Source organism: Pseudopodoces humilis, chromosome 6 (assembly GCF_049639895.1).
Source record: "Pseudopodoces humilis isolate 2021_Gansu_Grassland_sample_001 chromosome 6, ASM4963989v1, whole genome shotgun sequence".
Classification (NCBI taxonomy): Eukaryota; Metazoa; Chordata; class Aves; order Passeriformes; family Paridae; genus Pseudopodoces; species Pseudopodoces humilis.
Genome location: NC_142205.1, coordinates 2505332 through 2529862, shown reverse-complemented (window position 1 = coordinate 2529862; position 24531 = coordinate 2505332). Strand labels below are relative to the sequence as shown.

Below are 24531 nucleotides of genomic sequence, written 5' to 3'. Positions count from 1 at the left end.
ATTTATACCCTGACATAGAAAGCAGGAAAAAAAAGTTGTTTTTTTTTTCTTTTGTTTGTTTGTTTGTTTTGCCTAGAATAAAGTAAGGTAAGTTGGTCTAAAAGCAAAAATACTTAAGGTAGCATTTCAAATTTTCTTTAGGTTCAAGTAATTCAAGAAGTTTTAAAAAATGTGGGAAAGTTATTTGGGAGAAATGAACACTGAGCTCAGCAGCATGAAAAACTACCAGCATGAATCTCAGTGCCAAGTCAACCCAGTCATCCTCAAACTGGGAACCATATATCCCCAGTGCTCCCAGTTAGGAATCTTGAAGTGGCAGGTGGGGAATTCCATCCAGCCCATCACCTTTTCTGATATTTGCTAAATTTCTGTTCTTTCCACTTCCATGGTAGTTTTCCTCCTTTGTGGATTTAGCTTTAAAGCAACAATAAAAAAAAGGCAGCAGAGGCTGAAACTAGCCCAACTCTGCTGATTGCTTCTGCTGTCCCAGATGTACTGGCCTTGAGATGGAAAAGAAAGCCCCAGTGTGTTCCAGAACCTCAACTCCTTTCTGTACCTGTCAGCTGTGAAGGTGATCAACTGAGTGATCAAACTACAAATGCCTCGTTCCCATTGCACAGCCCTTGGAAATCCACACACTAGACAAGGAGGGCTGGCAGTCCTGGCCCTCTCCTTCAACAACCTGAGTGAGGAAATGGGAACTGTGCTCTTCTATGGATCTTCCTTCCGATGGGAAAGCTGCCAGGCTGAATTTGTGATGCTGAGAACCAGATTGTCAAGAGACATTGAAACCCTCAGCTCCCCTCAAGCTCAGGAAGAACCAAACTCTGAATTGCTTTTACAAATCTCATCCCCAGCTGCCTCCACAGCCAGGACCATGCCACGTTCCCCCCAGGGTAAAGGGCCATCCCAGAGCCTGACTCATGGGTCCTCTCCTTCCATGCACACTCTCTCTTACCTTTTCCATTTATAGACACAGGCAAAAAAATGCTAACATCTCCCTAATTACTGTAATTATCACAGCAACTATCAAGTTGTCAGTACACATCCATTGCAATTAGCACTGTTTTACTTTGCATCAATCACTCTTTCCACGGCATCCTTGAGAGGGAGGATTCTCTGAAGCGTTTCAGCTCCCACCCCCAAGGCTTTGGAACCATCTGCTCGTAGGAGACGGTGACACAGCTACAGCTCCACCTCAGAAGTGCAAGCACTGAGTCTGTCTCAAATTGAGAGCGGATTAACACACGTCTGTAATAAGAGTTTTCAAAACAGCAAAGGTGGCTTTGTGTCGCCAACTTCTGCACGAGAGAAGCAACCAGAAGCAGAATGCAGGAGAAAGTTGAGGGACAGCAAAAAAATTAATCGAAGGCATTGATGTGGGTTATCTGCCCAGGTCACAGAATGGTTTGGGTTGAAGGGATCTTGAAGATTATCCACTTCCAACCCTCTTCCAAACTTCCACTACCCCAGGTTGCTCAGAGCACCATCCAACCTACCCTTGGATACTTCCAGGGTGGAGCAGACACAGCTTTCTCTGGGCAAGCCGTGCCAGGGCCTCACCATCTTCACAATAAAGAATTTTTTCCTAATATCCAGTCTAAACCTACTCCCAGTCTGAAGCAATTTCCCCTTGTCCTGTCACTCCAGACTATTGTAAATAATCTCTCCCCATCCTTCTTGTAGCTCCCTTCAGGTACCAGAAGGCCCAAGTTCATCTCAATCAACATTGATCCTGCAGTGAGCTGTGCCTGACAGCACCAGCAGCAGCTCATTGCAAGGCAGGAGGATTCAGCTCCAGCTGAGCCACAGGCTTCAAGCAATGCCTTGGGAAAATAACTTTCCATGCCTCACTGCTGTTTCATTTCCCTGCTGTTGGTCCTTCATAGGAAAAAGGGGGAAGACTCATATTTATCACCCACTTATCATTATTATCACTCCCTAAGGTTAGGGAGAGTCATGGAATGGTTTGGGCTGGAAGGGAACTCAAAGCTCATCCTGTTCCACCCCCTGCCATGGACAAGGACACTTCCACTATCCCAGGTTGTTCCAAGCCCCATCCAACCTGGCCTTGGACACTTCCAGGGATCCAGGGGCAGCCACAGCTTCTCTGGGCACCCTGTGCCAGGACCTCACCACCCTCACAAGGCAGCATGATGCTCCCTTGTGAGGATGCTCCCTGGTGTGGGCTCCTAATCTAACTCCTAATCTAAATCTACTCTCTGAGCTTAAAGAGGCTTTATGCACATTAAAGATCACAAGGCAAGCAGGCACCACGAAAGGAGAGAAATCCATCACTCCCTGAGACACACCAAAATCAAATTACTGGAAGCACTGGCACAGCAAAGCCTCAGCAACAGCTCAGGCACAACTGTTCCAGCCAAGACCCCTGCTGGGTTCAGGGGAGATTAATGAACGCTCCCTCACTAATATTTTTAGCTGGATAGTCAAGTCGCACCAGGAAACTTGATGCTGGAAACTTGATGCTGGAAACTGCTTAGGAAGAAACCCAAGCCAGCTACCCAAGAGCCGTTTGAAGAGCTCTGGGCATCCTTGATTTCAAAGTTCCATGTTGCACCATGACTGGAACAGAGGCTGCTGTGCCAAAAAAGAGGGAAAACACTGAAACAGCCTCACCTGACTTCAGGCAGGCCGAAATCACACATTCTAACTGATCAACAAGGCTCAAAATGCAGGCTCTCCCCTGGCTGGCTGCTCAGGAGACACCTCCACTTAGAGCCACCAGCAAAGTTTTTTTCCAAAAAATCCTTTCTCCTGAGCAGAGTCCTGCCTGGGCTGCTGCCATGGTCCTTTGGGCCAATTCCCTCAGAACCACTCTGTGATGGTGATTAAACAGCTTAATCTGTGTGAAGAAGCCTTTATTCCTGCCCACCAAGTGCCCTGCTAGATAGCAACTAGCCCGAGACACAAACTGCCCTTCCAGAACCACAGGCTACCACCAGAGACAGGGACAACCTACAGGAAAACCTCTCCAGACAAAGCTTCTCACTTCTCTGCTGGTGATTCCCCCTTCCCAGACACTTGGAGCCATCTCCTCCATGAGTCAGGTCCCAATTTCCTTTGCATTTGAAGCACAAAATTTCCACTCATCCTCCCTGGAGGGAAAAACTGGCAAAAGTATATTTTTCTCAAGCCCTGCTAAAGCTCTCTGGTATTTGTGGTTCCACAGCACACTAAAATGCTCAAGCATGAGCTGTAGGCCAGAAAAAGCAAGAATCCTACAGCTCTGAAAAGGAAAAACAAAATAGAAGAGACACTTATGAGTTAGCAGTTTCCAACTATTTCTTATCAGAGGCAGATCCTGCATTTGGACTTAGAATTTGCACTTTTAAGTGATTAAGTTCTCAGGTTACTTTCAGTCAAGTGTGTATGACTGAGAACCTTGGCACTGGGATTAGACAAGACAAATTAGGGATAAAGACATTTTCATTCCTGAGCATGGAATTGCTTATTTTAACTTTCCATGATTCTATACCAAACAGTGTGTTTAATTTTTTTTGGTGGTGGTGGCTTTGTTTTGGGTAGTGTTTTCTTTGGTATTTATTTGCTTTGGGTTTTTTTTGTTAGCTTGGGGTAAAGGTTTCTAAAGCTATCACACATTTTCCTCCCACTACTAATCCAGCCTTCTGAAATATCTTTTCAGGATTTGAGCTGTCTTAGAGGTCTAAAGCAAAGCAGAATTAAAGAGCTCTCTGGGATTCCCTAAAAAGCCCCCAAAGCTTACAAGGCTGCACAAAGTAAAACCTCAAGTTACAACCTGCAACACATCCAAGATCTCAGGCACTGGCACAGCTGTCCAGGGCAGTGCTGGGAGTCCCCATCCCTGGAGGGATTTAAAAGCTGTGTGGATGTGGCACTTGGGGACATGGGGCAGTGGTGGCCTTGACAGTGCTGGGGGAAAGGTTGGATTTGCTGACCTTAGAGGGCTTTTCTAACCTAAATGATTCTGTGATTTACCAGGATCAGTGATGCTACGAGTTCCCATGACAACAGCCACTCCTTCCAGCATTCAGGCAGGAAGTCAAGACAACTTAATGCACCACTGAAGACAAAACTTCATGTGGTACTAAATACAGAATCAGAGAATGAAAGCATGGGTTGGAATGGACCTCAAAGATCACCCAGTGCCACCCCTGCCACAGCCAGGGACACCTTCCACTATCCCAGGTGGCTCCAAGCCTCATCCAGCCTGGCCTTGGAGATTTCCAGGGATCCAGGGGCAGCCACAGCTTCTCTGGGCACCCTGTGCCAGGGCCACCCCACCCTCACAGAGAAGTTATTAAAACACCAACCCAATTCCTCCCTGAGTACTTTCTGTGCCCTTCCATAGCTGAAGGTTTGGAATAACAAAGGCTATGTGAGCTTTTTTGCACTTTCACCTTATCATTAGTGAGCTACAGTCTCAGGAGCAAGTGTAAACTAAGTGTGGGCTCTTAATCCTTCTCCTAGACTGCTTGTTTCCAGGGATTTCACTCCTGCTGAACCTCATGAAGGACAACTGATTAGCTGGAATAAAGAGGGAACCAAATCCCAGCCATGTCTGCTGGGTGTCTCTGCTTCCAGCTCCGAGGAGCTCAGCAGCGCACACTTGGATCCCTGTGGAGGCAGCTGCAGGAGAGAAAGTGATGAATTAACATGCCAAGGAACTGTCTTGGACAAAAAGCAGTGGAACAATCAGAATTACAGAAAAATTGTTTGGAGAATGAGCAGCACGTGGCTTTTCAGGTTTAAAGAAAGGGAGAGGAATTCAAGAGAAGAAGCCTTTAATTGCCTTTTGCTTAGGCCAGTGACAAGCAGCCCCTCAAGTGTGTTTCATGATCCTTTTCTGTACTTCTGGATGATGAAGAAACCAAATTGGTCACAGAGCACCTCTACTTACCTTCCTTGATGTGTGCAGTAACACGCAGCCAGCACCTTCACTTTCAGCTGGAAAGAGGGGAAAAAAAACCACATCAGAAGAGTGTTACTATCAGAGGTACCTGACAGGAGCAGAGCAGGAGGCTCAGGAGGAGGTGAAGCATCACTCTCTTGGCAGGAGATGATCTCTAGAGAAAAGCAGAGATTCAGTTTTTACAACATCTCCCATTTTGGAAGCGTGAACCAAGCACAGGATTGGCATTATCTGATCGCTAGGGGATTATGTCTGGCAGCTTTTTTTGGCCGGTTCTTTGTAATTCTGATGCATTTTTACTCTTCTCTTCTCTCCCTCCCTCTCCACCTCCCCAAAAATCTAACTCCTAATCCTTGAAGTAATCATTTAATCCAATGCATCGTTGTTTGATAGATTGAGGCTACGATTTCATGAGTCACCCTCGTTTGGAAACCCTCCTTGTCCTCGTTAAGGAGTCAACAATAACAGCCAGGCAGTTCCAAGGGATTGCAGGCAGTGACTCCAAGATGAGCACATTAATGTCCTGTCAACTCACCACGCTGCCTCCATAAATCTGAGGAGAAAGCAACACTGCTCTTGGGAAAGAAAACTGCTGGTTAGGGACTAGTAAATGTCATTGAATACACAGGATGGGGGAACCCGGGAAATTCCCACTTCAAACTTCCAAGTGCCAACAATAACATTTTCTTAAGAATCTACGAAGCGTTTTTTGGGTATCGGCTACAAAATAAAACAAAAGCAAGGCTGTATTTGCCGAAAGCCCATTCCTTGCAGTCAAGGCAGCCTCTCTGTGGCATTATTTGTCCTACAGGTACTTTTTAAATAAAGAATCTGAATGGTTTGGGTTGGAAGGGAACTTAAAGACCATCGAGGTCACCTTCCACCTGACCAGGTTGCTCCAAGCCCCATCCAACCTGGCCTTGAACACTTCCAACCTGGCATCCTTCTCCTTAAGTTCTCCAAAAAACCCCCCAAACCTGAGCTGCTACCAAAATGAAACACATGAATGGGTTTAATTCCAACGAGCGCAGCAGCAGCATGGAAAAAACCCACTGAAGACCAAAACTTTTCCAGAGGCCAAGCTGTGGAAAACTACAGAGATGTAAAATGGAGTTACAGTTATTCAGATGAGGATTTTGCTTCCTTTCCAGATCTCTACTTCCAAATCCTAACCTGTAAGAGCTGCTGCAATCCCATGACTTGGCCACGCACCTTCAAGCCAAGCCCTGCTACTCTCCAAAAATTAAGCTGAGGGTGCAACTCACGTTAAAACTCCAGAACTGCAGGAAAAAAACAATTATCTTTTGCATGCAGGAAGCTGCTTTAAACAAAATCATGGCTGATCAAATGGACATTTGAGTCTTGCCCTCGATGGGGTTCAAAGGCTCCAACTCAAAGTGGGAGCAGAGCTGTAGAAAAGAGGGAAAGGATTGACTTCATCTCCCCCTAAACAAAATGAGATGGTTACATCACCCAACTTCTCCCAAATTTTACTTGGATGCTGCACATGTGATTAAAAGCATCACTTAACCAGACAAGTCTGCTGCTGCAACAGCCCCAGTTATTCCTGCTTTTGACATGTCTTTTGGAAAACACAAGCTGTTTCATCTAAAAAGTGCAATTTATTATTAAAAAGCAAGCACCCAAATAAACCAGAAACATCAAGCATTTTCCCCAGGCTCTCACATTTGTATTTCTCCAATGCTCACTTACCCAACTTCCAGCCTAATTACACATGCAGAAGTATGCAGGGAGATTTGGAAGCCCATAAATATTCATTGAGGAGAAAACATATTTTGGTTTATCTGCTTTTGCAAGAAATAGTTTGGGAGAGACAAAAAACACCCACAATCCTGAACAATAGCAGGCACATGCTGAAGAGAGAGCTGCAGCCTGTCCTCATGGATACATGGAAACGGAACAGAAATTCTCGTTGTGCTTTTATCAGGCAGCAACTCTTGGCTCCTCTTATCATTTTCAAGGTGTATCAATCTTTGCTGACAGCTCTCTCATGTACCCAGCTGGAGGAGCACCAGGTGCTGCTTTATCAACACAAGCAAAAACATCTCATTACATCTGTTGGAGCAGGATCTTTGAAACTTCTTGAAAAAGCTGCTCTAGGTATGGAGGTGGCGCTTTGGAAAAGCCCAGAGCCTCATTCATCACTCATCCCAACAACACACGGCTTGGATTTAATCCAGGCAGGGAGATGGATGGATACAGCCATCGCAGTTCTGGGCTGGTACCTTAAAAGCTCACTGGAGCGCTACAACATCACTCAGGGATAGCAGCAAATCCACTGGAACATGACAAAGGGAAGGGGAAAACACACAGAGACTTCTCAAGCGCTCTTCTGCCTTGCTCACATTAAATATCCATTTATTTCCTGCCGGGCAATGTGGGGTCAAACCCTGCAGGAGGTTGCCCATGACACATCCAAAGCTCGAGTCCAACCACCACCAGCCTGCCACTCATTTTCTCCTCCTCCACAGCACCATCCCTGCCTCCCTCCAGCCAAGGAGGGTGTAAAAAGATTCAACACCCTTGGCCACTGCACCTCCACAGAGGAGCCCTTCATGGGGATGACATGGATACAGAAAACCCTGGATTCACCCTACAAGAAACTCCCCATCAATCTCCTCAGCCAAGTCTTACTACCAAGAGCAACAACTTGAAAGTTTCAGTAATTTGAGATTTCACATGTGAACATCACAATTAAGCACAATGAAACTCTATGAGGAGGGTGGGACCACATGAAATTTTCACATCTATTTTTGTGGCACTCCTTGCCGGACAGAACAGGCAGCAAAAGCCTATTTTAGGCAAGCGAGCGAGCGAGGGGCATTATTGTGTGTCCTCACACACAGCTGAGGGAGAGCTGCCAGGGGTGGCCAAGCTTATCTGTTGGGCTCTGCTCCAGGTCCTGCCCAGGGGAAAAGCCAAAAAGTCAGCAACGCATCCCCGACATCCCCTGGCAGGCACATCAAGGCACCACGCGCATCCCGAATTTCTGGGATGCGTGCATGCAGGCACGGAGCGTTACTGGGAATGCCACGAGTGACTCCCAGGGAGTTCATTTCTGACAATGCCGGGGAATTGTCAACATCAGAACTTGTATCACATTCAGGGCCCTGTATCCCTTTTTTATTTCCCACCATTCTCCAAACAGGCCCCATCCAACTTCAACACGAACGAGAAGATTTACTGCTTGGAAGTTTATTTGCTCTGTTTCATCACAGCTGCCCTAATAATATCCCTGAGAGCAACCCAGAGAAATAAAATCCCCTCCTTGCTTCTCCTCTACCTCCTGCTTAGGTAACAACATCTGCCATGCAAACCTGAAAACAAACCCCTGAATGTCAAATACCAAAGTTTAAGGGTTTTCACCTTTTGCCTTAAGAGATCTCCTTTCACCCAGGATCCCTTTCCATCATTTTCCTCTTCCAGGTCCCCAGTGCTGCCCTTAACACCCGAGAAGATCCAAAAGCTTTTGGGGCAAAGCCACCACTGGATGCCTCCAATATCTTAAGACAGTATTTTATTTTCAGGATAAAAGGAGTGGAAATTAGAGAAAAGAGTTTTTTGGCTGTGCACATTTCTTTACATCTACGAAGACTCCCTGGTGCATCTTCACAGTAAATATATATAAGAACAGTAAAATAAATCAGAGCAGAATACCGTATTAGCACTTCCATGTTTTTCTCTGAAAAATATCAAGGATCTGGTGTGAGTGGAAGTATTTAAGGTTTGGAGTGCTTATAATTAAAAAAAAAATATATATATATTATCATCTTTGTTTTTTATCAGGATTCTGCCCAAATCTAAGACTCCACTACTCGTGCCGAACCACGCTGCAATCAGAAAAAACTGTTCTGCTTTTCAAATCTGCCTTAAAAACATTTAAATAAAACCCCATCACCACACGGCATGAGAGTAGATTGTCAGGAGCAGTGGTGACACCTCTAACAGAACACTGGCAGTGAGTGATTGCACAAACAGGATCTCAGAGGGATTCTGTGCTTTGCTGTCTTGAGCCTGGAATAATCACCATCAGATTTGAGTAATTTTGGTTAAATATTGTTAGATGAATAACTGTGCCTTCATTATCCACATTCCCATAAGAGGTGATGGGCTGAGCTGAGGCAAATAGCCTGAAGTCAGCTGGGTTCATCCCACAAATCCCCAGGTCAAAGGCAGGTGGGAATAAGGATTCTGGAGCAGCAAAAACAGCAGGGCAGGTGAAGAACCATCCCTCAAACTCCTGGGCGGAGAACTGGGAAGAGAGAGGACAGCACAAAGAGTGATCAAGGACAAGGTGTCACTTGTCACACCCATGTGCTAAAAAAATCCAAATATTTTGTGAAAAAACCCACCTGTGGTAGGTTCTGTCAATCAGTTTGGGGCAGGGGGAAAATGTGCATTTTTTTCATGCACTCTAAATCCCCTGGGAAGCCACTCCAGAGGACCAAGGTGAAGCAGGGAGAAGAGAGGCCGCTGCCTCCGTGCAGAACCACCCGTGCTCCCCCCACACCTCCCTCGGCTTCCTAAGCAGCGCTTTGAAAACACCCTGGTCAGGAAATTCGGAGGGAGGCCGTCCCCTCCCCGGCACACAATCGGTATATCCACTTTCCATTAGAGGGTAGGAAGCCTCAGGAGCCCAACATCCCACTCTGACATCAAACTGCTAAAACAGGAGTTATCAGATGGAACGCGTGGGTCAGCATTGTGCCTCGAGACATAAAAAGGACCTTGGTATTAATGTGAGGAAATGTGACTATTGTGTGCAGAGTGATACCCATTCAAGCCCAGACCACTTGTCTCTGGACGCTACTCTCCCTGGAATATCCTTGGCGCCAACATCCAGCTTTTCTCCTCGTCCCCTTGAAGAAAAAAGTCATCTGGGCAGGGGCTGGGCCAGGATTTGGATGCTGTGTTTTGCCGGGAGCAGCGGCGGCAGGCGTGCACGTGTGTGCCTCTGGAGCGGGATACAGGAAACTGTTGATTCTCTGTATCTAGGAATGATCAATTGTCCGAAGGGTGGAACAGCCTTTAATTTCTCCTGAAGCGTAATTCGTGTTCCGCTGCTTTCCCCCCACACCCCGGCAGAGCCACATCCTGCTTTCCAATTGGCTTTTCGCTGCCGTCAGGAGTTTGCCTTGCTCTCCTCAAAACTGCTGGAGGCACATCTAAAATCACCAGTCTGAGCATCAGCTGCAACTGGGAAAAGTTAGGCAGCTACAGCTCCACAAATCCTTGATAAATTGTAGTAAATTTAAGAAAATACGGCGTAAAACCCTCTTGCAATGTGGGTAAGGAGAAGACAAATTGTTTCAGAATCTCAAACTACAAAAACAACATCCAAGGAACTGTTTTAAAGCCCCAAACTACAAGGACAAGATCCAAATGATTGTTTTAAAATCCAAAACTGAAAAAAAACCCCCGAGATCCAAATGATGAAAATATGGGCCTGGCTGATTTAAGGGAGCTGCCAAGGAGATAAGAACGCTGTGACTGATGGCAAGGATGTGTCCCCATATATTCCAAAGACTCACCTGCATCACCTGTCCATTAAATTTAAGGCCCAGCCTACACCAAATTGCTGTATTATTTGCAGGGATTTAATTCCAGGTGTGCTGTAGATAAAGCTTTCCTGGACAAAAACCTGGAGTGCCAGGATAAGGGGGAATGGCTTCCCACTGGCAGAGAGGACATTTAGATTAGACCTGAAAAAGAAATTCTTTTACAATGAGGGTGGGGAGGCCCAGGTTGCCCAGAGAAGCTGTGGCTGCCCCTGGATCCCTGGAAGTGTCCAAGGCCAGAGGTTGGACGGGGCTTGGAGCAAACTGGTGTAGTGGAAAACATTCCTGCTTACTCCAGGAGGGTTGGACTAGATGACCTTTAAAGGTCACTTCCCACCCAAACAATTCTGTGATTTTACTTGCAAACATTTATTGTGACTTCAGACGAAGCCTCAGCCTAAAAGCCACCCTGATCTTCCCCAAAAAATCACATGTCCAAAAGCCTCCAGCTTCAGACAAACACCCACCTTCCTGTAAGAGCTACGAACATTTGGTGAAAACAAATGTTACCACCAAAGTCCAAGTTACAGGGATGAAAAGCAGCAGAAAATTGAAAAAACCTTCTATCAGTTAATGCAAGGAAGCATTGGAACACCCAGAAGAAACGACCCAAATGTCACCACTGAGCAGAATTTTAGTGGTCAGACATCTGCACTGCTTTGGGCTCAGTATTCCCTGCAAAGGCAGCCAGTATTAATTAAAAATAAGACAGGCCATACCTTAAATCCCAGATTTCTTCAAGCCATCCTGTTTTACACACACCCCGTGCACAAAGCCCAATATTTTATGTCAATGGTCAATTGTTGGAGTTTTATCGGTCATGCTGTGTTTTGTTGGCTCAAAGCTTAATCCCACACAGGGATCTTTTTAAAACAGAATTAGAGTGGAGAGCATCCAATTATGCTCATGGAGAGCTGCACACACATCACACAGAGAGGAAAAGCTCAACAGGATGATGCAATGCTGTCACTGCATCTGTAATTCCACCTTCACTGCCTGCCAGCACCTGGATCCCAGGGTTCCAACTCATCCCCTCCCTAAATGGGAATGTTGGATCTTTTAGCCTTATATTAAGGTGGGCAGCAACCTCACAGCAGCTGACCCAAAAAAGTCTCCAGCAGAAAAGAGTTTGGGCACCACATTCAGCCAAGAGAGCACATTTTGACTCAAACATTTCACCCAGCTTGGACAACACAGGAAAATAAGATGAGGATGCAAAGATTGCATTCCCATGCTTCATTTCTCTCTGTGTTTTCAGAGCGGCAGAGGATTTTGTAGGATCCTGGTGAATCAGCTCCCCAGGGGTAGGAAATGAGGTGTTTGGGGTCTCTGGCATCACCTGGAGAAACCCTACTTTTATTTCCCCCTCCTTTCCAGCTTGCCTTGCTCTGGATAATCCATGAAAATGTTCAGCTCCAGCTTTGTTCCAGCAAATCAAAGCCTGAGTATAAAAACAAACCTCCCGAAATTCCAAAGAGTGGCAGCTATGGAAGGGAATTTCCAAACAGGGAACACCTCACTCTCAGACACACCTTGGCTCTGGCATAATTAAACCTCAGTTTGGGAATTGGGTATTTTTTCAGAAGTTCATATTTTTCTTGGAAGAGCTTGAAGGGCTCATCTCAGCCACCCAAAAATTCACCCCTCCAGGAGGATCAGCTGTGCCCTGTGCAGCCACAGACTGATTTGATGTGTACAGAATCCAGCCAGGAAGAAACTCCAGTAAAACCATCTTTGTAAAGGAACTAATAGCCCAGATGACTCCAACACCTGGACTCTGATGAAATCTTTGCCAACAGTGAAAAAGTTGGATTTTGGCTACTTGGATCACTTTGATGTTGTAATGGGGGGGGGGGGGGGGGAATATAAAGATAAAAAAAGAAAAATCTCTTTTTTTCACATATGCCCTTATTGAAAGTTTGGGCTTTTGTTCTGCCTGAAGTTCATTTTTAAAATTTCCAGCCTTTCACTGGAAAGAGGACCCCAGCACACCAGAAATCTATTTTTCCTTAAAAAAAATCCTAAACATCTTAGCAAAAAAAAAAAAAAAAAAAAAAAAAGGATACAACTAACAGCACCAGCACAAACAGCAGTGCTTCAGGGAAATAGGGAAGCCTTTTTTGTCCTGTTTTGAATGGAAGGGAAAACAAAAAAAGCCCAGACGGGCACACAAGGAAAGTGAACTTCTTCAGATGCAGAAGAATCCAGAGCACTTGCATTCCTGATCCCCAAACAATGCACCCTACGGCATTAAGTCCAGACTTGTCATAGCAGAGCACAGCTCCCTTAAATCTTTCAATTAAGATGGCATTTGTAAAATTGCAGGCTTGGAAATTGCTGGATATTATTCCTAAGTTCAAGTCATCGCTCAGAGTCAGAAAGCAGACTCCAAGATAGTCAAGCAGGGATCCAGGCCGTGCCTAATCTGCATCATCATTCCCAGTAACTGCTCGCTGCAGATCAATTGGGATTTGCATGTAACCTAAAAATAACTTTTAACAAACTTAAAGGACTCTCTGACACTGTGATACCAAGAATAATCCAGAGCCTGTGCATTTAACCTCTAAAATACCCAGTGCCCACACAGGCTGGGTCAAACCCAGGCTCCTGCAGTGTCTGAGAGCTGTGTTTTCCCAGGCACACCCCACAAAATTCAGTTTTCACAAAATGGGTGGGAAAGGACCTTAAAGATCCTCGAGTTCCACCCCTTTCCATGTGCAGGGACACATTCCACCAGACCAGGTTGCTCCAAGCCCAGTCCAACCTGACCTTGAACACTTGCAGGGAATAAAGAAGGTTAAGTTTTGTCTTACTTGAGCACTATTTATCTTACTATAACTGAAAACATTTTCTAAAAAAATTAAAAGGTTGCTACAGCTAAGCAAGATTGTCATAGCCACCAGCCACAAAAAAAAAACCTCTTTAGCTGCATGACTTGATTTCTGTCCTCTCCTAAAACCTCTGTTTCTCAGACCTGGCTTGGCACTATGTGGGATCTCAGTTTAGATCTGTATTCCCTACATCTTCAAGCTTTACTTTTCAAAGGATTCACTAAACATCAGCACTGGTTTTCATGGGAAATTAAGTGAACGGGATTTTGTTTGATTTTGTGCAGAAGGAAAAAAAAGAGTTCAAAATCGGGTATGACATGAACCAGAATACAACAGAAGTTTTTGGTGAAGGGCTTGGCTATCTTCCTCCCTCACCATTTATCACAGGCAGTGCTGAGGATATTAAAACACTGCACCACAAGCAAAGGTTCACGGGTGGGTTGGACGGGGCCTGGAGCAACCTGGCCTAGTGGAAGGTGTCCCCACCCTTAAAGAAATAACATTTAATCTCCCTTCCAACCCAACCCACTGTGATCCCATGAAACCCCAACCCCAGGAACAACCCCCACTCCCATCCCCGTTTTTGGGGGTCACTCACCGGTGGCGCTGGGAGCGCCCTCGAGGTTGACGTTGACGAAGAAGCGGATGCTGTCCCCAGACACGATGGTGGAGTTGACGCCATCGAAGAGCTCCTCGCCCGCCCCTTCCTCCTTCACATCGTCTGTGTCACACTTGAGGTACCCTGACAACGAGAAGGGGGTGCCATAAGAGGGCTGCAGGCTCCCCTTGGGTGCCACTGGGTGGGAAAAAGCGTTTGATTCCGAGTCTGACTCCATGGCCAGCGAGGCCTCTGTCGCCACCAGGGCCTGATGAGGGGCCGCTCTGAGGCCCGGGGTGTTCAAGGAATGACCCCCAGCGTGTTTTGGGATGGCCTCAGGGGTTCTTCCCCTGCCAATGGTGTGTGCAGCAAGGCCCAGCCCCAATACCTTGCTCCCCTCAGGTAAAAACCACCACAGGGTGAAAACGCTGTGTAAAAACACCACCAAAAGCAAGAGCTGCGCCCCAGCCCACCCCGAACCCAACACCTCCACTGACCCCAGGCCACGCCGCTGTTCTGAGACACGGCAATTTGAAACTAGAGGTGGAAAAAATTTTAAAAAACTAAAAGAAGTTTCCAAGGAGACACCTGATATGGACAGAGAGACCCACAGCTCCCCACGGGGCAGAGGAGCAGGTCACTGGGGGTGGCAGCACTGAGAATGCGAGACAAGTTTCTTAATTACACCAGACAACTCCTTAGCCTTTTGCAAGGCTTTAATTAGAGTTTAACCCAGCTTCATCCAACAGCAAACTGGTCCCTGCAACATCTCATTACGGAGCAGCTGGAGGACTCTTGTAGCACACTCATGTATCATGTTTAATTAGGAGAATTAGGGACATTATAGAATGTCGATTTTTACATTACCAGGATTATTCAGCAGCTTCTCCTCATCTTCTGACAAGTCTTTTATGCCTAATTTGAAGCACGAGGGAGATATTTCATTAGCTGGCTCTAGGCACTACAGTGAAATGAAAAGGGGGAGCTTCAAGGCAGAGGCTTGAATGGAAACTAAAATATTGATGGCTTTTTTTAAAGCTTCATATAAACAAACGTGGAGGCAGCAGCTGAAAGCAGCACATGCTGCCTCTGAGGGATCGAGCCAACAGCTTTCCACCACAAAACACAAACCCAGAGGAGTGAGGCCACAAACAGGAACTCGGTGACACAGGACAGGGGCTGCAGCATTTCCTGCCACGAGCTGATGGAGCTCAGCATCCCCTCCGAGAGCTCAGGGGCTGCAGGAGCTTCAAGCCTCCAGAGGGCTCCTAAAGTGCTTATCAAAGGTGTGGAAAACCTGATAAAGCCCCTGAGATTAACCCCCCTCCTGACCTCTGCCTCCTTCACCTTACAGCTTGACAGGAAGGAATGTGAATAAGCGCTGTCTGAAGTGTTCTGAAGGCTTCAGACAGCATTCAGCATGCTTCTGTCCCCATCCAGCAAAGCACACCGAGAATATCACCCTCTGCTGCTGGCAGAGCTTAGGGAGTTTGCATCCCTGAGCGATGGAAACTTGTCCAGACAGAAAAAAGTGAAGTGAGGAAAGTACAGGAAACACCTGAATGCTGTGGGCACCACCAGTTGTGAAACCTCTGCTGGCAGATGTGGCAGGGATGTCCTGGAGGGATGGACAACAGCCAGACAAGGTGCCTGCTGCCATCAGAAGTACTACAAAGTCCCACACAAGCATCTCAATCCCAAACTAAGCCCTAAAGTTGGGGTTTGGATCCTCCAAAATGCATGATGGACACCATAATTTGTCCTCAAAGCTGAGCACCCACAGAGTTGACATTCCCCTCAGTGCCAGGAGAGCTCAGGCAGCACTGTAAAGGGAAAAAATCAGCCTGGGGAAGGCTTTTTCCACCTCAACCACATCCAGAATTGCAGCCTCAGGGAAGTTTTGAGCATCTCCAACCTTCCCACTCACCGGGTCAGATGAGACACACTTAAGGATGGTTTGAGCACTCAGTTCTGAGAACATGGCTGAGCTTTTCCTCCCTGTCCTAACGGCATTAGATGGGTAAATCAGGAAAAGCCAAGCAGGGTTTGTTTATTTCCCCACCCCAGCCACTGAAATTGGCTTGCTAAGAGGGTGGCAGTGGTGGCCTCTGAAAACAGAGAGGGCTGGAGACAGGAGAGAAGCAGCCCAGGAGCTGGAAGAAGGGCAAGGGTGGAGTAGGATCAGAGGGTTGGGCAGAGGTCAGCGAGGACTCTGGCAAGGAAAGCATCCTCTGTTCCTCCCTCTTTAGGGGAGGAAAGAGCAGAACAAAAGGCAGCCGAGCCTCGTGTCCCCTGGGCAAGGGACGGACAAAACACTCGGCCTGCAAATAATCCCCAACCTGGGCTGGACAGGAACTGCACTCCCAGACAGGTGTCTGCTTTGTCACTGAACCACCTCCAGGCTTCAGATCACTCCTGTTTGGAATCCTTCAGCCTATTTCGTCTGCCAGGAGTTTGAAACCACAAACAATTCACGCCTGTCAAATGTAGGGTGACCTGGAGGTGACACAGGCTCTGTGCGTGGCAGATGCACCTTCCCTCTGCGCTGCAGCCCTGCCTCCAGCCCTGGCAGCTGCTCCCCTCCCCATTCCCTGATGTTCACTGAGTGCCACCCCCGCTGCTTGAAGGGCAGCAGATGCCACAAGCGACAGCAGAAGCTGTTCAGCTCCTCTGGAAGTCTGATGGGTGTTTTGCAGAAGTTCAGAGCAGGATCTGATGTGGCTGCTGCAGAATTTGTGCAGGTACCAGTCAAGTGTCCATACGGAATTCCCAGTGATACTTCACAGGCTTTGTCAGGAGCAGTTGCTTCAGAGACAGAGGACAGAGTTAAACACCTTTTCACTGGCATCAGAGTTCCTGGGGGGGAGTTTAAGATCTCCAAACTGGTGTTCCCCCTGTCTTTATCATTGCAAGTTGGCACCTTCAGATGAAAGCAGCGTTTGCTGAAGTGCCACGAGCTACGTGACAGGGCCAGTCAGAGCTCTGAGCACAGAAAGTTCCACTTCAGCCCAAAATATGGTCTAAAAGCACTGGAGAAAAGAGGTTTGGCTGAGGAGGAGCTGGAATACAGTTAAAGCTGGCTCAGATCAGTGCAGCCCTCCTGCACCATGAAGAACACACTGTGGTCAGGATAATCCCCCCTCAGTCCACCCTGCAGGACTCATCTCAAGGCTAAGAAATGGAAAAATATGGCAAGTGCACAAGACAAGGAAAGCAAGCAGCATCCTTCAGTGCTGCAGGAGCAAAACCCCCTCCTCACCCTCTGTGGTCAGAGGTAGCAGATGCTTGCACCTTAAATCCTCCTTTACCTTAAGGGCTTCCCTCAGCCTGTATTATGCAACATGAAAATAAACTAGAATAACTAGAAAATAACCCAAAATTTATGCAGGTACTGGGAAGAAAAAATAAAAAGGAATAATTATTATTTCTCTGGTGATTGCTCTCCAAAGCATCACCCCCCTTCCTCTGTAGTTCATCCCTGGCCCAGACCTGCCATGCTCTAATATCCCAATATCCAACCAAGCTCAGGCTGGATGGGGCTTGGAGCAACCTGGTCTAATGGAAGCTGCTCCAGCCCATGGCAAGAGAGTGGAACTGGATGATTTTTAAGGTTCCTTCCAACCCAAACCATTCCAGGATTCCATGATTCCATCCCCAGACTTCTCACTTTACTCTCCTCACATTCTCAGCTCCATCTCCCGGCTCCTGCTGCTCTCAGCCCTCTCACAGCTCTGACAAGGTGCCCGCCCTGCAGCTATTTTGCTTTGGAGCTGAGTTTTAATGCCCAGGGCTCTGTAGGGAGCAGCAGTGACTGCAGCTGCTGCCATCAGAGGTGGCATTGAGTGTCCCACTGCTGCTCTGGTGGCACCTGGCAGCTGCACCTGGGGCAGTAAAATCAGCAGAGTCGCGCTGAGCAGGAAGCTCAGCCTCAGCCACATCACATACATTCCCTGGAAAAGCTGAAGTGGGAGCAGCACTCCCAGCACAAGGGCTGCAGGCTTCTCCAAGAAAGCCAAAAACCTTAATCAAGCCAAATTTCCTGGGAGAAAAGCAGCTTTATTACTAAAAACATCCTCTCCCACCCCAGGTGATGGGAATTATTCTAGCCACGGTGCCTGCACGACCTCTCAGGGTGTCTCAGGTGACAAAGCCAATTGTGGAGCTTTAACCAACATCTGCAGGCAGAAGCCATTGACTCACAGAACTTTTCTGGAAGCAGCTGATTTTTACCCTCAATTTCCAAGGCAATCTCCTCTCCAATCCTGGAAAACTGGTCTTATTTATAGCAGTGCCGATTCCCTCTGTCAAATCCAAGCCCAGGCTTCCAGAATCATGGAATTGCATCTCCTCCTCTTCACTTGTGGTAGTTACCCCTCTAAAAAAAACTCTCAGAATGCCAGGAACCTCAAACTGCAGTAAAAGAGGCTTTTTGAGCTATGATGGGAAATCCAACACTACCAGCTTGTCACATTAGAAGCCATTTCAGATTTCTTAAGTGAGTTTCTAGGCACAGAAGGCAGCAAAGTGTTTTGGAAGAGCCCAAGAACCATTTTTGCATCCATTTTCTCAGAGGAATTACAGGTCAAGTACAGAAGGTCAAAGGAATCAATGATAATAATGTATATTCAATAGCTTTTAAAGGTAAAGGAGCATCAACTGGGACATGGGCATTACCCTAAAATCCAGCCTGGTTCTTTTCAGCATCCCAGTGCTTGGCTGTAATAGAGTATTAAGGAACTCAAGAGAGATTTAAGCCTTGTATCTACCTAAAAACTGGTGGTAATACTGGCAGTAAGTTAAAGAAAAGTCATCTTCACCTAATTTTTCTCCTCGTGGTTTTTTATCTTGCTCTAGCCAATAACAGACACTAATTTTCCAGAAAGGTATGAAGTTTTAATTAACCTGAGCTCTCAGCTCTCAGAGGGTTTGCTTCGCTCCCTACAGGCTCTGATTCACTGCATCACTTGGAAAACACCCAAATCCCCAACTTTGGGTGCAAAAGGAAACTCAATTAATAATGGAGCATCCACCTCCATCCTGACCTTTACACTCTGCACAGAAAACACGGATTCCTGGTGCCTCCATAGGTTAGGTAACCTTCCAGTCAGTTAACTCTGGCAGGGAGAGAGCAACTGGAGGATTCAGGAGAGACCTGGAAGAACTTTGGACAAGTGTTATCCGTTCCCCAATCCTCAGAGCATTCCAGGAAAAAAGGGGTTTGAACAGCACCCTACTACCACATGAACCAAAGCAAGTTTGTGGGCACATCCCACAGGCTGATTCCAGCATAATCACCTACTTACCAAAATAATTCCCTTTTTTTTTTTTTTTTCAGATAAAATGCAAGCAGTTACATTGCTATAACCATATTTTTTAGGTAAATACACACCTCAGTTTTACACATCCCTGCTGAGGTTAAGCTGCAAAGTTTGGGATTTGTTTTGCATGACAAGGGTCATGAAAAAAAACATTCCTTCCCAACAAATTGCTGCATTTCAGAGACAATAACAACTGCAAGGCTGCAGCCAGCCAGCAGCACCCAAAGCAGTCTCACACCCAACTAAAACTGTAAGCCACGATGATTAAATAAAGCTGGATGCTTGCTAGGATTTTAAGCTTTTCCTTTGGTTCACAGCTCAGAGAGTCCTTGGCAGAGCTCACAGGAAACTTACCCCTGGCAGCCACAGGGACACTGTGCCAGCCCAGGAGACAATTGGGGGCCTGGGGTGTCCCCAGACCTCATGGTTGGACTGCTGAGGGTTTGCTGCTGACAATTAATTGGCCAGGAGCACCCAGAGCTTATCTTGAATACCTTGGTTAGCAAAACTCCTTTATTAAGATTCACAGAGAAGTTGTGGTTGCCTCATCCCTGGAAGTGTCCAAGGCCAGGCTGGACAGAGCTTGGAGCAGCCTGGTCAAGTGGAAGGTGTCCCTGCCCATGGCAGAGGTGGAAGAGATGGTCTTCAGGGTCCCAACTCATAGAAATCACACTAGGTTTAAGCCAAATCATTTGGGTTGGCACAGGCAGATCTTCAGATCATGAAAATGGGATTTAGAGAAGCGTCCCCCAGTGCCAGACCTTCCACAGGTACTTTAAGAGCCAGGGAAGGGTTGGGTGATGCTTCCTGGCTCTCCAGCACTCCCCGAGAACCCATCAGATCCAGCATTTGTGGAGCAATGACCACCTGCTACGATGATGTCAATCCATTACCTAAGCTCAAGAGCAGAGATTAAACCACAACCTCCACTTGGAAAGGAAAAATTAAAAAAAAAATCCAACCCAGAGGTAGAAAGTGCAGAGCAGGTGATTCACCCAGAGCGGAGCTCTCCCAGATCCCTGCACCACTGGCTGACCATAACTTCAGCTGCATCTTCCCAACCCTACTCCAGCCTTTTGTCTTGAAGAGCCAGATGAAAACGTCAAGCTTCCCCTGCCACTTCAGTGATAATTCATAACAGAACTCCAAGAGCTGATCTGCTGCTGCAAAAAAAAACCAGCAAAACCCCTCCAAAACAAAAAAACAAAACAAACAACACCCAGGCACTTTTGAATTAATTCCAGTATTGTATTTTGCAGCCAGATTTCTAGGAAATGTTGTGAATAATCCAACTAATTCAGTGGAGTGTTGTTGGGGCTTTTTGTTTTGTTTTTATAGAACACAGGAGCAAGTGGAATTTCAGTTTTGCAGCAGAACCCTCAGAAATCAGGGGTGTTCCTGGTCCTTTTATTTTTTTTTATTACAGGCCTCCTGATAATTCCAGAAATAAAAATGTGCAAGATCTGTGAGCCATCCCCTCGTGCTCTCCCACAGGTAGCAGCAGTTCACCTCCTGCTGGCAAACTGGGAATCTCATGGGGAAAAACCCATGGGAAAGGATTTGTTTCAAAAAAACATTTAAAATAATCTCCTACTTAAGCAAACAATTCCAAGATAGATAAAGTAAAAAAAAAAAAAAAAAAAAAAAAAAGAAATAAGGAGAGAAAGAAACCCCCCCAGCACACATACCAAGCTGAACTGCAAACTGAAAAACAAAAACAAGCAGATAAAATATATCCAAACATCCCAAGCCAGACTGGGGCCTTGGGGCCCTTCAACACAACTGTGATTTATTGTGCCAGCAAAACCAATTAGTAAGTCAGAGGAGACCAAGAAGTGAGGGATTTGCTCTGGAAGACCAGAAAAAAAATAATAAATTATGCTGCAGGATCTGTTGAGCCAGCTTTAAAACAATGCAACAATTCAGATATCCTCCACCATTGCACTGGGATTCCTTCCCTTGGATTTTTCAAGAGGAACCAGAAAACTTCTGGGTTTGTGTCTTACCAGGGAAAGTTCTTGGCTCAGTTAAAAACCTCATCACAATTTCGGCAGAATTTAATCACTTGCAGGTAATTCCAGGGTGTTGATGAGTTAATTCTGAGCCCTGATTGCTGAGCTGCATTTCATCAGCACTGCAGTTACCCCCAGGTTTGGACTGGGGCTACACAATCCTCTCATTACTCACTTAAATTCGCCAGAAAGAAAACTCATCTGTCAAAACAACCTTACAGAACATTTAAGTGACTTCAACACATAGGGAGTGGGACACTAATTACCACCAGGTCCTGCCAGGTTTGTTTGTACAAGAGACTTGTTCCAGGAACTCAAAAAAATGAGTAAAAAACATGGATTTTCATCAGCAAGGTGGCAGAGGATGACTATTAAAGCTGACAATACGCATGGGTTGAGAGCAGACCGTGGCCATCAGATGCCATCAAATCTGCTGCCACCAACCTCAATCAGGAATGTCCAACTTAGGCAGGCACAAATTGATTTCCTCTTTTTTCCTCTTAATATTGTCTGTACAGAACGTCTACTCACCAGATTTTTTTCCCCAACTACATTTTAAGTATTTACCTCATGCAAGGCACTAAAAGCCACAAAAGTGGCTTTCAAGTTCTTCCAGAAATAAGGGAAAACCTCAACTTAAAGTTGAAGACGTGGTCTCCTTGATAAACTTTCCAGATTTTTAGCTATTTAGGCTGGGAGATGGCTAGAGCCACAACAACCTCTGAACTTCCCAAATAGCCACATATTAATTCACTAGAAAATCCTTCCAGGGCTTTCCCCAGCTCCTCAGCAACTAACAAAGCTACAAATTACTAAACATTTGAAGTTTTTATGGATGTAAACATCCAGGAGGTTCTTCCAAAGCTCTGCTTTGGTGCTGCAGCCAAGATCGCCCTCGCTACAGTTCTTTCAGCTGAAAATGAGGTTTCAACTGTTAATTTTTAATACTGCTGAGAAAGCAAGAAGGGTAAAGAAAAGTTAGCTGGCAAAAGACAGACCCAGGCTCCGAAAAGAGTCTCAGATATGCTCAGAAAAAAAAACATCCTAATTACTAAGAATACAGAAAACCATATGTATATGCAAGATCCCAGGAGGAGATAAGGAAAAAAGCTTCACTCTAGGCAGTGCAAGAATATCCAAAGATGTTGCTCTGCTGAGAAAAGGGAGGAAAGTGTCCAAAAAACAGAATTAAAGAGGTTTCTTTTTTTCTTTGCCCTCTCCCAACACAGCATTAGGGGATTGGGGATTTTTATTGTTTCAGAGGTGGGGCAAGAGCATTTCTTGCCTGGCAGATCCCCGTAAGTGATGCCACGAAGCAGCTCGGTGATTTCGCAGCTCCGTTTCAAAACAAGTTGTTTTGAAACCCTGTGAAAAGGTAACATCCTTATCTGTGGTTTCCTCCAACCCCAATGACGTTTTGGGGTGAAGACTTTGAGAACCTGAGAGCACAAAACTCCTGCAGAGATCACCAAAGCAGCGCAGCAGGATGGGAGCACTCGCGCCGGCAGCCTCTGAGATGTGCTGTCCATATGCTGCAAAAGGCCTTGGTTCAATCAACCAGCCGAAGGTGACTCATCACTCCACAGCAGCTGAACTCTTCCAAAAGGTCAGTTTGTAATGAGGAGTAAGAGTGACAGCAGCTTTGAGAGTGAAATAACCAAGAAATCCTCTGTATTTCCAATCACACATAACACGACGCTCAGTGCTGGGCGTGGGACGAGGAGGAACTCACAGGCAACATCCCCTCCTTCCCCAAACCACACAGAAGCACAACAGGAAAGCACCACACAGCTTCTTGAAGCCCTCAGAGGCAGCTCCACGGTGCTGTCTCCTTAAGACAAAGGAGGAAGATGAGTAATAACACAAATATAGGGCAGAAAAGCCCATTGCCATGGCACCACGTCGACAAAAGAAGAAGCCTCTCTCAGAGGATGCCACAACTACAAAAAAACATTCAGAGATTCTGCTTTTGGGGTTTTTTTGTTGTTGTTGTTTGTGGGGATAGTTTGAGGAAGGCAAGACTGAGTCCTGGAAAGTGACATGTGGAGCCACCTAAGATGTTCAGACAGTCAGCTGGGTTTGTGTTCCTGTGGCAGAAGGGTCTGGGAAGAAGTAGGGGCCTGTCCTGCCTCCAAAACCAGCGGAGTCTCTCCCCAAGCCCTTACACTGCTCTCAGGTGGATTCTGGGGGCTCAGCCACCTCCCCCAGGTCCCAACCTGGCTCAACCTCTCACATTCCCAATCCTCAGGAAAGCACCAACCACGTTCCAAGAGCCCACAAGCGAGGTGGGAAGGAGGGAAGGAGCAGGGCTACGCAGACCTCATGCCCCACATGCCCTCAGAAAACCTCCCTCAGGTCAGGCATTATTTTTTGCCCTTCTGCAACTCAACCCAGAGAACATCTCTGTCTAGAGATGAGAGGACTGGCTTCCAGTTTCGTCCTCTGACTTCCCAAAATTTGTTCTTTGTACAAGAAGAGGAGAGCCAGCGTCGAAGGAAATGTTGTCACCAGTGGTGCTGGATCAGCAAACATCTGGCAGACATTCAGCTTCCCCTTCCAGATGTCAACCTAAGGCTTGGCCCCCTGGAACAAGAAAGACAGCTGTGACAGCTACCAGCATCTAAAGGCCTAAATAACAAGAGAATTTTAGTCTTTTCCTCTCACCATTTGGAAATCCTGACTATTTCCAGCACTTCCAAGGGCAGGAAGCCCCAAGCCCTCAGGGACTACTTCCTGAAGAAGCTGGAACTCTCCAGAAGATCTCTCCCTAGCACCCTACACACATGCTGTTTTTGGGGAAAACACAGGGCAGAGGGTTGGAACAGGATTATCTTTAAGGTCTTTTCCAACCAAAATGATTCCGTGATTCTACTTCTCCAAAATCAGCAGAGAAGATGGAACTTCACTGCACTTCAGCTGTTCCTTTATCATTACAGTATCTCCAAGATCTCAGATATCTTTGAGGCAGATGATCCAAATTGAGGCAGAGGATCCAAGTTTTCAAATACCACCGTTTAATCTTGCTTCAAAGAAAAAAAAAATAACAATCTTTGCAGTAAATATGTGTCTGCCAGAGCCTTCCAACATTTATTTGCCTGATGCTCTTTGGCAGGATTTCCCCAAAGGGATCCAACACCCACACATGATCCCCACACTCCAGAAAAAGACAAGCAAATACACCTGCCAGGCTGTACGACAAGAAAACATCACGAAAGAACTTGAAAAACAAGGAGCCACCCAGAACAGTCACTGATGACAATGTGGAGTTGATTATTTACTGC

At 46.3% G+C, this 24531-nt stretch overlaps 1 protein-coding gene across 7 annotated transcripts in view; it reads right to left on the bottom strand.

Moving 5' to 3' along the window:
* Positions 1-24531, bottom strand: part of SLC4A11 (solute carrier family 4 member 11) — a 134023-nt gene that overhangs the window by 50620 nt on the left and 58872 nt on the right. For all 7 annotated transcript variants that reach the window (XM_088057126.1, XM_088057127.1, XM_088057128.1 and 4 more), the window contains 2 exons: positions 13921-14064; positions 4901-4947 (listed from right to left, as the gene is read on the bottom strand). In XM_088057126.1, coding sequence (XP_087913252.1) covers positions 4901-4947; positions 13921-14064 — 191 coding nt within the window. The remainder of the gene's footprint in view (positions 1-4900; positions 4948-13920; positions 14065-24531) is intronic.